This window comes from Pleurodeles waltl, chromosome 8 (assembly GCF_031143425.1).
Source record: "Pleurodeles waltl isolate 20211129_DDA chromosome 8, aPleWal1.hap1.20221129, whole genome shotgun sequence".
NCBI lineage: Eukaryota > Metazoa > Chordata > Amphibia > Caudata > Salamandridae > Pleurodeles > Pleurodeles waltl.
In genome coordinates this window covers 634,598,058-634,611,985 of record NC_090447.1, presented here as the reverse complement: position 1 = coordinate 634,611,985, position 13,928 = coordinate 634,598,058, and the positions used below count along the sequence as shown (strand labels likewise).

The 13,928-nt window shown below is 44.1% G+C and overlaps 1 protein-coding gene across 2 annotated transcripts in view; it reads right to left on the bottom strand.

The window, feature by feature from the left end:
• SMS (spermine synthase) overlaps window positions 1–13,928 on the bottom strand; it is a 679,013-nt gene that overhangs the window by 36,105 nt on the left and 628,980 nt on the right. For both annotated transcript variants that reach the window (XM_069204737.1, XM_069204738.1), the window contains one exon: window positions 392–507. In XM_069204737.1, the coding sequence (XP_069060838.1) occupies window positions 392–507 (116 nt within the window). The remainder of the gene's footprint in view (window positions 1–391; window positions 508–13,928) is intronic.

Below are 13,928 nucleotides of genomic sequence, written 5' to 3'. Positions count from 1 at the left end.
AACGCTTGGGCTAAAATCTAACTAACGTGAATGTCGATGGGACACATTTGGATTAGCCTTTAAATATGCAACATGCAACTAATTTAGCCAGCTATTCATAAAACGCATTACCCTATTCTTAGAATAAATGCAATGAATAATTAGAATGTGATGACCAACATAAATACCACATTATTAATAATATGTGGGCCAAATACCGAAAGATCGCTTGCTCTGTAACAGTCATTTTATAAATAGGTGAAATGCCTGAAGCAAACGGTAATGAGCCAACTGACTGTCCCACCATTCACAAATGTTAATGTAAACAAACAACTGAAATCAGAATTTCAAATAGTGTAAAAGTACTGCATTAGATTAAAGTGTATTACTAGCCCACACTCACGAAGGATACAATTCCATGTAAGATGGAACACACACAGTCTCCTTTGTAAACTCCACAGGACAATACAGCTTGCCCAGCTCTTCTTCATATCGTGTTAAAGCTTCAGTCATGTTCGCACAGTTTCCCTGTAAGAGAAGCACAAGGAGATCTTTTTCAGAATACTCAGCAAAAGATTACTATCCAATTGTTGGTAACAATGGACGGAAGCACCTTCATCAACTTAGACATGGATTCAAATTGAGTTCAGATAATCGTGCTCCCTCGCATCAGCTGTTACAAATATTGAAGCAGTTAAATGTTCCACAAATTGATTAATAGAGACTTCTCACATTTGTTTGGGTCACAATAGCAGAGCACTGCCTACAGGCATATCCACAGAAATTCTGCACCAACATGCAGGCACAGTATGGCAGAAGGAAAATGTTAAAAGCACTGTAGCAGCTCTTGAACTTTTAGTCCCAAGTCTCCTTTCCTTTAGACTCAAATGATGCACGGTCAAGGAAGGTCATTGCCAGGAGGTTAAGTTTTGCCAACCATAATAGGATACAAAAATATACTTACATATGTGGTCCAACTGCTAACAGGCCTCATCCTCTACAACATTTCTTGGCTTCCAGATCCCTAGGCATTATTTTCTCTAAAGAGGAGGCTGGTGGCTACTTAGGCAAGAGATAAGACAGGTCGCTTGTCTTAGAGAAGCGCCTTTAGGGCTATAGGTACAGGACTGTGGTAACTGCCTCTCCAAACTCATAGGATTAATTTAAAAAACTGTCCACAATTCAAATCCACAAGCAACCTCTTCTACTAGAGAGAGGGACCCAGTTTGACTGGGTAAGCTAGACCTACAACCAAGGATAATCTGGATAATACCAGAAGAACTGACAGAACTAACCCTTGATCACTGATGCTACAACTACTTCATATGGGGAGAAGAGTCAAACAAAGGAATGCCCTGTAGTTAGGAGACCCAAGGACAAGGGCTAATAACAGTGAAAACAGAGAAAGGAAACCACAACGTCTCAGAAACAAAAAGACCCCCCACCCCCTCCTATTTAAGGAGCCATTTTCATGAAGGTTTGGGGGTGAGCAAACGTCATATACAAAGACAGAAGCGGTCTCGGTTTTGCAAAGTAGATTCAGCCTTAACATCTAAAGTGGTGAGGCTACCTCTCAGAATACTCCATAAGTGCTGAAGCAAGGTGACCAGACTGTGGAATCCCTGAAGTTAGAAGCCCAAGAATAAACAAAAGAAACACTCAAATTAGTAGAGGAACAAAGCAAACCTGACCTTTTCCCAAGAATCCAACCATATCCAAAACAGAAAAGGAGGATAAAACTATAGGCAACTCAGTAACAATATAAGAGGCTGAGTGGTAGGATACTTGCCACATAAGGACTTCTGCTTAACGCCTCCAAATTCCACAGATAGGAAGGTGCACCTGAGGACAACTGTGCAAAAGTAGGGAGATGCCAATTAGACTGTCAGAAAATCCAATGAAGGCTTTGCTGAAGGATTCAAAAGTACCCTCAATAAGTGTTGCACCTGGGCACTTTATCACAGCTGATCAGTGCTGATCAGTGCTAAAGTGCATGTGCTCTCCCTTCTAAACTTGATATGATTGGCTTACACCTGACTTGCTTATTTCATTTACCTGCAAGTCCCTTGTACACTGATATCCCTTATGCCCAGGGCCTGTAAATTAAATGCTACTAGTGGGCCTGCAGCGCAACTTGCAACACCCACACAAGTAGCCTGTCAAATCTGTCTCAGGCCTGCCTCTGCAGGACCTGCATGCACAGTTTACTGCCACATGGACCTGACATCTAAGTTTACTTGTCAGGCCTGAAACTCCCCTTTTACTACATATGTCACCCCTAAGGTAGGCCCTAGTTAGCCTTCTGGGCAGGGGGCTGTGTAGGTAAGCAGTAGGCATGTCCCTTGTTGTGTGGCCTGTCCTAATAGTGATAAACAGCCTATTTGGTTTCTCACTGCTGTGATTGTTGCCTGTCTCATAGGCTTGCCTTGGAAATGTCCTTGCCTATGTCTAAGTGGTATTTTATGATTTATTTGGGGTAGTGTGGGTGGTTGGGTATAGTTGGAATAGTATTGAGAAATGCTGCTTACTGGTGTAGGTGGATTTGTTTTTTATTACCATTGTAGAAATGTCACTTTTGGAAAGTGTTTTATAAAGGAACTTTTGGAAAGTGGGCATTTCTCTGTGCTTCTGATTCTTGTGCTTTGCGGTTTGACTCAAATCCACATCTGGGGAAGAGTGAAAGCTCTTGGTGCAGACTTTCCAGACAGCCATCAAAAAGGAGGGGCAGGGCGTGACAGTGGAGGCATCTAAATACTGATGGTCTTGCTGGGCTGAGGAGAGGGATGGTCGTTCACATCTTACATGTGAATAGGCTGTGTATTGACCTCACACAATGGACTTATTACCCCCATTCCGATGTCTGGTGACAGGGCTGGGTTGAAAGGGTGTTGGGCATCACTTGAAAGGACTCTTTTAAAGTTACTCCTTGAACAAAGGCATTTCTGAGTATAAGTAGAGGGGCTGTAGCCCCCTGATTTTTAGAGCACTTTTAGACAGAGACAGAACAGAGACACTGATGGACTGGACACTAGATGCTGCCTGGAAGGACTCGCCAGGAACCACCTTGGGACTGACCTGCTGCTGTGCTATGAGTGGAGTGCCCCTTGCTCTTGTAGAGCGCATGGAGGGTGTCTTAAGAGCATCAGCCCAATAAGAACGCTTTAATCCTTGCCCAGAGCGCTTTGTTTCCATCTTTATTTGTCCAGGGCGCAAGGAAGCGCCCAGTGTCATTGTGTTTGTGGCTCCCTCCTTCCCTGATGTAGGTGAGGTTTCGAGGATCCCATTGATCTGGCATGGACAAGCACCCTCTCTGCAGTGCCCTTAGGGCACAAGCGGGCACCTCTTTCTTGAGGAATCGCTGCTGCTTCCCAAGCCACAAAGCAAAGGTAGCGTGGTGGAGGGGAATGAAGATTCATTCTGGCCGGTCGGGTGAAGAGTCCCCCCCTGGCCCGAGAGGACAGGGAGACTTGGCTCCATGTTTGGTGGGGTCCCCAGCCTTGAAGCTCGCCCCTCCAGGCCGCAATGTTGTGAGAGGAGAAGCGTGGTCTCAGAGGATGCCCGAAAGGACACGGAAAGCCATGTGCCTCTCTGTTCCTAGCCGGATGGGAAGAAAGATAATAGCAAGTCGCAATACCTTTTTGTGAGTCGGTAATAGGTTACTGACTCGCAAAATATGGCTGGTACATGCTACACATCTATTTTGCGGTCGCAAAAGCAAATTTCATCAATTGCGTCTGCAAAATAGCTTTGTACATCTGGCCCAAGCTTCCTAGGGTTAGATGGGGACAGGAGGAATAGCACCCCTAGACATTAGTGTAATCCTACATGTTTTTCTCACTTCAAAAAGAGGGCAGAAGAACTCGGCACCACCCTCCTTCTCTAAAAACACACACACACACACACACACACACTGGGAGGGAGGAAGCATATGGATCAGCTCCCTAGGTAAACTGGGGAAGAACCTGACATTTCTAAGGTGCTGGACTCATCCAACATTGTTATTGCCTCAAACGTAGGATAATTTTCAATTGTCAGAAAACAAGATATATCAAATGAAAATGTACTCAAATGTTTCTATAATTCAGTTTCCTTTATTTCATATTTGATTTAAAACATCATAGCCTTCAATTAGAGCACTGCCACCATGCCAACAGACCCAGTTCAAACGGGAGACTCCAGATTTTTTTAAGCCAAAAATGCCTTAATGTTGGCTGTCTCCTCCTGAAATTGCCTCTGTTTTAATAGAAGTCACTGGGGGAAAAACATTCTCCCGATTATTGTTTTAAAATCTCCCTCTTCTAAAATGCCGACATGTATGTGACACAGCCAACACGTGTCCGGAGGTACCATCTATTTGTCAAGATCAAGTTCAATTTAATGTCCATATCCAGATTTAAAGTTCATCATTGCAAATGTATAACCCCCTCAATGTGATATGGTATTAGGAGCATTTTACAGTAATCCTCTTGACAAAATATATTCTCCAAAACTGTACAATCAAATGGCACTCATATCCTCGATTTCACTTTTATATAGTACAAAAGTAATGATCATTGCTTCTAGGAATCTAAAGAATTCAAAAGAGTGGTGAGGGCAAGGCATTTAGGGCTATGTTCAGACTTATCCTGGGACAGGAAGGGGTGGTCACACATGGCCAAGGCAATCCAATTGGTAAACTCCAGAGACCTGGGAAGTGGAAGGACACTCAAAGGAGATTCACCAGAGAACATTTTGGGATTGAAACAGACGTGATAGACACATACAAATGTCCCTCCAAATGGCTGAATAGAAGAGCAAACTTATTGCAGATAAAACCTACAATCTGTAGTGCAATTTGCACATTTCTTAGAGAGGTTAATGTAGGAGGCTGGCTCTCTATGTAGTGTGCAAAACCAGGGACACTGTGCAGAGTCCAGGCAACAACACATTGGTTTACAGAGGTAACAACTAGACCACCTAATACTCTAATCTGTATGGTAGCTTGGTGGAGCAGTTAGGCCAATCTTGGGGAAGTGCAAAGCATTTGTTGTACTCACAGTATCAATAAATGAAGACATACTCAAATGAATAACTCAAGACCAATAAAAAAAATACTTTAGATTGTTTAAGACCAAGATCATCAAAATCTGGTAGGTACTTTTTAAGTTATGATTTTTCACAGTTTAGCAAAAATAGTCTTTTTGTGCATAATTATACACCATAGGAATCAATGGGAGGATTTTTTTTTAAATGCATATAAAATCAGGCAATGCGTTTACTAGTGTGTCCGTTTGTTTTTAGGTTGGGGTCATAAAGAAGTCTTGTGGGGGAGATCGGGCGGTTCCTGGCTTGGCAGGATAGCTGCTGAAAAGTCCTTGGAGCTGATGCAAAACCACTGTTGGGGACCACTTGGAGAAGTAATGCACAAGTGGACTTCAAGGAGAGTATGGCGGGTCCCCTTGGAGTGTAGAGGTCTCAAGGGGTGGGTGACCCTTAGAGCACAGCTGTTTCTCCTGTGCAGGGCTCAGGAAGGCCAGGTGCCAAGAGTGTGTGCAAAGGTGCCCTTGGAAGTAGAAGGCATGTCACTTTGAGGGTGGATTGCAGGTCAGCAGGAACTCTTCTTGTGTGTCCTAAAGTCCCTCAACTAGGGATTGCTCCTGGTCCTTTTGGAGTTCTGGAGTCCTCTTGATGTCTGACGTTGAGTGACCGGTACCCTGGGCTATTTCACTGTTCAGGCAATGGAGGTTGCAGTACAACTAAATATGGCACACTTGTAGGATTTGTCTTCTGGGTCCGTCAGGTGAAATTTGGTCCCGCTGAAGCATCGGGTTCCTTGGTCAGCAGCTGGTCAGTGAACTGGACTTCACTGGTCTTTTGTTGCAGGGAGTGATGCCTTCACTCTGGAGGGAGATCTTTGCTGATTGTCAGAAGGGTGGAGGTCCTCTGCAGTTTTGTAGAGTCCATGCAACCCCTCAGCAGTGATTGTCGAGTCCTGGGTGCAGCAGGCAGGGTTGGGCACATTTTCTTTGTGCAGAAGGAATGTATTTCTCATCCTTGGGTCTTCTTTGTTGCTGTCCTTTTTGAGTCCATGGAATCTGATATGGAGGTCTAGGGGTGACCACTAAATACTGCATTTAGTGGGCACTTAGAGGAGTACCCAGCAGTGACCAATGAGTCATCTAACTTAGGGTGGCTACATCCACTATGTGACCACTTCCTGTGGTCAAAGGTAGTTTCCCTATCCCTACATGCTATTTTTGTACCATGCAAGATGGGGGGAAATTAAATGCAACACTTTGGGATGGTGCAAGCTGGGCGTGGTTACTCCTCCGGTCCTTTGTGCATGTTCCTGCTGTTGCTCCCACCAAAAGTGGGGGTTTGCAATGGGGCAGTCATCTGCTGCTAGCAGCCGGGCTGGGGGGTCGAGTTTCAAGGGTGGTAAGCCCTTTGAAGCTCAGAGGCAGGGCTGTGCACATGCCTGTGGGGGGCAGGTGTAATACCTCTGCCCAGGAAGGGATTTGTTCTCAGGATCCAATTAGCACACACTCACTCCAGGGTTCCAGAATCTTGTCTGGTGGTGGCAGGCTGGTTGTGACTGGCCAGCAACCATGGGAGGGTAAGTAAATTTTGCAGGGAGCACCTCCAAGGTGGCCCCTGGGTACATTCTACAATACATCCAATAATGGTACCAGTTTAGATATATCATTCTGAGTTGTCTGATACCAAACAACCCAGGGTGCAGAGTGGCCATCATGTAGCTGTGAAACTCAAACTGACCAGTGTCCAGAACATGCATGTAAAATGGTGCCCTGTTCACTTATTATGCCCCAGGTTTGTCAGGGACCCAGAGGGGGCATACTGCTCATGCATCTATGCCCACACATGCAGTATAGTGCACCCTGCCTTAGGGCTGGAAGGCCTGCCAGAGGTGTGACTTACCTATACTGCATGCAGTGTGTAGTGGACAAGGCACACAGGCTGTGTACCATGTCAGATTTGCACTTTCGGATTGCAGGGGGCCTGTCCTTAGTACCACATGTCCTGGGTACCTACATAGCATTTACTAGGGACATACAGTTGCAGCTAAAGGTGTTACCAATTGTGACAATTCATCACAACAGTTTTGGGAAAGAGATTTGCCCCAGAGAGCCTGGTTAGCAGGGGCCCTGGGCACTAACAAGTGGGGGGGTGGGGTAATCATGTAAAAGGAGGTCCTTTCTTACAGTTAACTTTGACCAAGGCAGCAGTCACCAAAAAAGGCTTTAGGATGTGCAGCTGGGTACATCATCACTCAGCCCAGACCTGTAAGGGATCCATGTTTACCTACTTTACGTAAATTGGGTGCCCGACCTCATGGTTGCATGATGGAGGAATCCCGAGAGTACAATTCTAAGGGCACCAGAGGTGCCAATCCAGGAGCAGGGGAACAAGGGGTCCACACCAAATACCGAAAAAACGGGTCGCAGATTCAGAGACAACAGCACATAGTATCTACAGTGTATGGGTTTCCTGACAATTAGCCAGCTTTGTGAGAGGTCAGCCAAAGCCAGTAGGATCACTAGAGGAAATGTAAGGCATGGAATTGTCTTTCACCTTTAACAAGAAACATTCAATTACTTTAGGTACTGATAGCTAAAGGTTGCTACATCCACTTTTCGAAATTTACAGCGTGTTATGGGAGTGTCTCAAAACAGCCGAGGAGGACCTGAAACTGATTTTCACACTTACGCTGATACTCAAATATGAACAGGCTAAACGAAACAAACACAGGCTGTCGCCATTAACTATACATCTTACTTCACTAGACTTACACAGAACAAAAGTGCTTGGATTCAGCTGCGAACACACAGTATAAAAATTACAATCTTTACTGGCCAGTTACCATGGCTGTGAGAATGTACTTCAAAAAAATGGGTAAATGTAAAGGAATGGCTTTTGTTCCATCGAGTCACCATCGCAAAAAAAAAGATAAATAACAGAATAATTAAATAAAAAACAAACCTAACGTAACCTTCAGCATGTTGGCTTTGGTTTCTTATACAAATTAATATTTAAGAACGGCATTACGTTTTGGTAGAAGATAGGCCTTTCCAAAATATTGTAAGATAGCTCAGTTCTTTATAACTCTGCAGCACCGTAAAGTATTAGCAGTACATCACGTCCGTAGATTAGTTCTAAATAAAAAAAGAAATAATAACTAAATCCCTCGAGCATTTCTAAATACAATTATTAAGAGCTGAATCAAGCTCGCACAGGGCCAGACACCAGCAGAACTGAATTTTTACTCTTAAGTTAAGTCAGAAATATTGATGTCAAAGCAATGGTAAGTTTGCATTCAGCAATTAAGGTATTTATTGATTTTTTTTTAAACTTGTGGATAGATTCTCAAGAGCATTCTTTCTTCAAGAGAAGCAGGGGATTACAGGTTTGTAAAATTTAGGAGGAGGCTATATTTTTTTCTGAAAATCCTCTTTTTGGGTTAGATCTTTGACGTGTTTTCTTTTTAAAACAACAGAGTCCTCTAACTCCCTCAACTTCACAGCCCAAACATTATCGCTCTGGACGCGGCTCTTCCTTATTTAGAAACCTGTAATTAACAAAGGTCGGCAGCGGCTATTTGCTTCAACTTACCCTTTGGTAAACATATAATTTCCTCCTACTGCCAAGTTGATTTTGACGGTATATAAACAACACACGTGTGTAATTTTAAATTCATAAATAGAGAACCGTGGTAGATAGTTTATAGAGCAAACCACCAATTTAGCGCATAACTCAGCTTGCTGCAGGGTTCACAGCCAAGTTCGCCTTACACACATAAAAATGAAAAAACCCGTGCTGACTAGAGCTGTGCAAATACCTCAGCAGACTTGAGAGAGGCGCTCACAGAGCAGAAGTCAGTGCCAAAATGATAGTCTCTGAGGCTATATTTAATTAACCCTGCAGAGGATGAAGATGAGCAAAAAATAAACGATATAAACTTAAAATAGTTGGGCATGCCTTTGATACAGGCATTGGCAAAGCCAACAGGTCTCGGCAATGGGCGACCTATTGCCTTTGGCAATGGGATGGTGAATGGGAGGGAGGTGGGGGTGGTGAACGCCCCAAGTGGGAAGAGTATGGCCAAATGTGGGCCGTTTGCTCACTGTGCTACTGGATTCAAGCTAGCCTGGCTGACGAAGGGTGATACCCTGAAACCGGTCCCAGGATTCTTGTTTCTAGTCCAGGGAGGACCTGGCCTGGCAGTCCGGGCTGGACTGTTCCCATTAGGAACAGGGTCAAGACTGATTTGCATATGGCTGGGTCCAAACTCGGGTGGCATGGGGAGCAAAAGAACGATGTATTAAACCCAGATTTGTGTCTGGGGGTGAGTGTTTGCATTGTTCAGCACTCCGTCCATCATCCTTTTGTGTTGCTCAACACAGGCAGAGATCGGGTGTTTTAGTGCTGAATGGCGTCGAGAGATGCTGCTGCCAGCCAGCTGCTGACAGAGATGGGCTGCGGCACAGTAGCACACAGAACAAAAAACCCATGAGCAACGTGCATCGTGTTCACAGACGCGCAACACCCACTGATGCACCAGTGTCGGGTCAGATGTGTAAAAAACATAGGGAAACAGGCACAAGACACGTGAAGGCTGGTTCCAAGACTTGCAGGGAAAACACACAAGGCCCAGAGACAAGAAAGGCAAGAGCCGCCCGGGAAGGTGCACAGAGTGAGAAGAAACCTTATCCATACAAAAGAACGCAGATGGAAACACAAGCACACAGAAAAACACAATGGTGTTCATGACTAAAATGGGCAAAAACATAGGAAGGAAAAGAAATAACAAAAAGTCTCCTGAGCGACGGCTGCTCGCTTTTTACACATACGAGAAGTAGTAACAAGTGGCGGCTCTTGCCTTAAATGAGCAAGAGTTTCCCAGTTGTGGTGGGATCACACTGCCTTGGGTGAAGTTTCTCTGGGGCAGCAGCGTGAAGTGCTTTGCTGACCCAAGAGGCGCTTGCTCTTAGGTCCAATGCTGTGCCTGGCAAGGGAGTCGGGGCATCCTTATCGACAGTTCCCACATTTAACACAAAAAAAAGTAGTCCCTCAACAATGGATTAAAATAATGACTGTGTATGTTTAGCTGTAGTTAGTCGCTGCTTTCAGGAGAGTGCCTAAGTCGGGAAGAGGCAAGAAGCATTCCTGCCATGATCATTGGGGAGAAGGAATAACAGAGAGACGTGGAAGCCGGCAAACCTACAAGCAGGTCGAAGGCCACTACAGTAGATATAGCATGTCTCGGTTCGAGACAGCGGATGCACGCCGTCTAGAGCGGAGACCTGGAAAAGTGACTAAAACATTCCTTCTAAAAAGGCCACTTGGTACATGGAATATTCTTTTTTAACCTATTTACTCACACTACAGAGAGGGCACAAATAGTCCTATCAATACCAAATGTTTTACAATAGCATTTCCCAAAAAATAAAAGTAATGCTGAGAAATTAAGGCATCAGTAGAAAGCTTTGTTCAAGTGGCCTGATAAAAAAAATTAAATGAGTTAACATTTAATTTTCAACAACGTACATATCTCACAATCAAGGAGCCCTCACAATTGTAAATCACTAGCGTTTTTAAAGTATTTAAATCCTACGAAACTAACGTTATAAGAGCCAGAGTGTGAGTTCACACAAATCAGAACCTTTAAATATCTTTACTAGGAACCCCAAAACTACGGACTCTCTTCCAAGCTTGGGAGGAGATTCTAAAAAATGCCTGCGAACCGTATCTACTGGGGCCACCAGGGTGACGGATCTCCCAAACCTGTCTTGACAGTTGAATGAACGATGGTGGAAGTGGATTCTAAAGGAAGGCATAAAGAAATAGAAATCTATGACTCCAGTCCTGCATAAGGCCATACTCTAAAGAAGCCCAGAGCTCTTCTCGTGTAAGAGACAAAGTTGTTTCACTTTTTTTCCCGAATGTGTTAAAAATCATGTATTTTGGCATGTCCAACCTTCAAGCAGATTATCAACCCCTTCGCTGCCAGGCCTTTTCCCCTCCTGTGCCAAGCCTTTTTTTGGCTATTTGGAGCACTTCGCGCTTAGGCCCTCATAACGTTTTTTCCACATAAGCTATTCATGCAAAATTTGCATCCTTCTTTTCTCCAACATCCTAGGTATTCTAGGGGTAACCAGAGTTTGTGGGTTCCCCGGAGGAGACCAAGAAACTAGCAAAAAAATCATTTAAAAAAAAAACTGGAAAAAAGGACTGCAGACAAAGGCTTGTGGTGTTTTACCCTGAAAATGGCATCAACAAAGGGTTTGTGGTGCTAAAATCACCATCTTCCCAGGTTTCAGGAACAGGCAGACTTTAATCAGAAAACCACATTTTTCTACACAATTTTGGTATTTTACTGGGACACACCCCATTTTTACTATTTTTTGTGCTTTCAGCCTCTTTTCAGTTAGTGACAGAAATGTGTGAGAAAACATTGCTGGATCCCGGAAAGCTAAACATTTCTGAAAAGTAGACAGAGTTCTGAATTAAGCAAGGGGTCATTTGTGTCCTACAAGGTTTTCCAACAAAAAATAACAGCTGAAATAAAACAAATATTGAAATTGAGGTGAAAAAAAACCAGCCATTTTTCTCCACGTTTTACTCTGTAACTTTTTCCTGCGATGTCAGATTTTTTAAAGCATTATCCAGTTACGTATGCTGGACTCTTCTGGTTGCGGGGATATTTATAGCTTGTAGGTTCATCAAGAACCCCAGGTACCCAGAGCCAATAGAGGAGCTGCACCTTGCAATGGGTTTTCATTCTATACCGGTAAACAGCGATTAATTTGCTGAAATATAAAGAGTGAAAAATAGGTATCAAGAAAACCTTTGTATTTCCAAAAGGGGTACATGATAAGGTGTTGAGAAGCAGTGGTTATTTGCACATCTCTGAATTCCAGGGTCCCCATACTAGCATGTGAATTACAGAGCATTTCTCAAATAGACGCCTTTTTCACACACTGTCTTACATTTGGAAGGAAAAAATGTAGATAAAGATAAGGGGCAATAACACTTGTTTTGCTATTCTGTGTTCCCCAAGTCTCCCGATAAAAATGGTACCTCACTTGTGTGGGTAGGCCTAATGCTTGCGACAAGAAACGCAACATGGACACATCACATTTTTACATTGAAATCTGATGTGTTTTTTGCAAAGTGCCTAGTTGTAGATTCTGGCCTCTAGCTCTGCCGGCACCTAGGTAAACCTACCAAACCTGTGCATTTTTTAAAACTAGACAACTGGGGGAATCCAAGATGGGGTGACTTGTTGGGGAACTTACCAGGTTCTGTTACCCAGATTCCTTTGCAAACCTCAAAATTTGGCTGAAGAAAACACTTTTTCCTCACATTCTGGTGATAGAAATTTTTGGAATCGGAGAGGAGCCACAAATGTCCTTCCACCCAGTGTTCCGCCAAGTCTCCCGATAAAAATGGTACCTCACTTGTGTGGGTAGGCCTAGTGCCCACAAAAGGCAATGCCCCAAAATACTATGTGGACATATCAAAATGATCAAATACTACACATCTCAAAATTAGACACCCGAAGGAATCCAAGGAGGTGTGACTTGCATGGATCTCCCAATGTTTTCTTACCCAGAATCCTCAGCAAACCTCAAATGTAGCTTTAAAAAAAAAAAGAAAAAAAAAAAATCCCCACTTTTTTGTGAGGGATCACCACACCGGGACAAATTTCCTACCACCCAATGTTCCCCTCAGTCTCCCGGTAAAAATGATACCTCATTTGTGTAGGTAGGCCAAGTGCCTGTGACAGGGAAGAGCCAAAAACATGTCGAAATTGAGGGGGGAACCAAAGCGGGTCCAAAAGGGCAGTTTGAAAAAAACATTTTTAGGCTGATAAGTGGGGCAACATTTTTAGCGTAATAGATGAGACAATGCTGGGTGGTAGGAATTTTGTAGATTCCTGCAGATTCCAGATGGTTCCAGCACAAATGTGTGGAAAAAATGTGTGATTTCCAGCAAAGTTGGAGGTTTGCAGGGCATTGTGGGTAAAAAAAAATGGTGCGGGGTGCATGTGAAGCACACCACCCTGGACTCACCCAGATGTCTGGTTTTCAGATGTATCTAGGTCTTGTGGATTTTTCTACATGGCAGCGTTCCAAAGTCCAAAAAGTGCAGCCCTCCCCATTCCAAGTTGGACGATTTTGAGAGTTAGCCAAGCTCTCATGGCCCAAATGTAAAACCAAAACCCCAAATAATCAAATGTCCTCTTGCTTGCCCTGGATAAGATGTTTTAGTGTGCAGGGGGAGAGATGAAAGACTTTTACCCCCTTCAGTTGGGGTGGGGGCATAACCATGCCCATACTGGTTGGTAGCCACCACCACACTGTTGTGTATATTCAGATGATCTACCCCTGGGGGGGTTGGGGTTTGGGGCAGAAATGGCCTAAAAATAATTTGGCCCCCTGGGGAGCGGCCCTTGCCCAAGGGGCCGCTCCCCTTATGAATATGTAAAAATAAATAAAAATAATAATAATGAATTCCCTGGTGTCTAGTGGGCGTTTCTTCTTCCCAAACATGATGCTTGCAGAGACATGAAAAAGGGGATGACCTGACAAATTCAACGAAGCCGAGATGGCTGAAAGGTGTGCTTTAACTGTGCCCAAAACAAGGTATGGGTGCAAACAGAGGGTCAACTCAGATTGCAACACACAAAGCCACAAATCTGACCTACTGACAGGTGTATACTATTTTCACTGAGGCACAGCTGGCTGGCAAGATGACATCACACTCTTTGGGAGGGAGGTTGAGTACTCTCCACTGTCTCTGCTCAGTATTCACACATGTAAATGGAGAGTTTTGCCTACTGTTGCAGCAGGAGTATCTCCAGAAGGGGCAGCCTGAATGGAGGACCAATGCATATGGTCTCGAGTTCGGGATACCAAACTCACCATGCCCAATCTGGAGCCACAAGG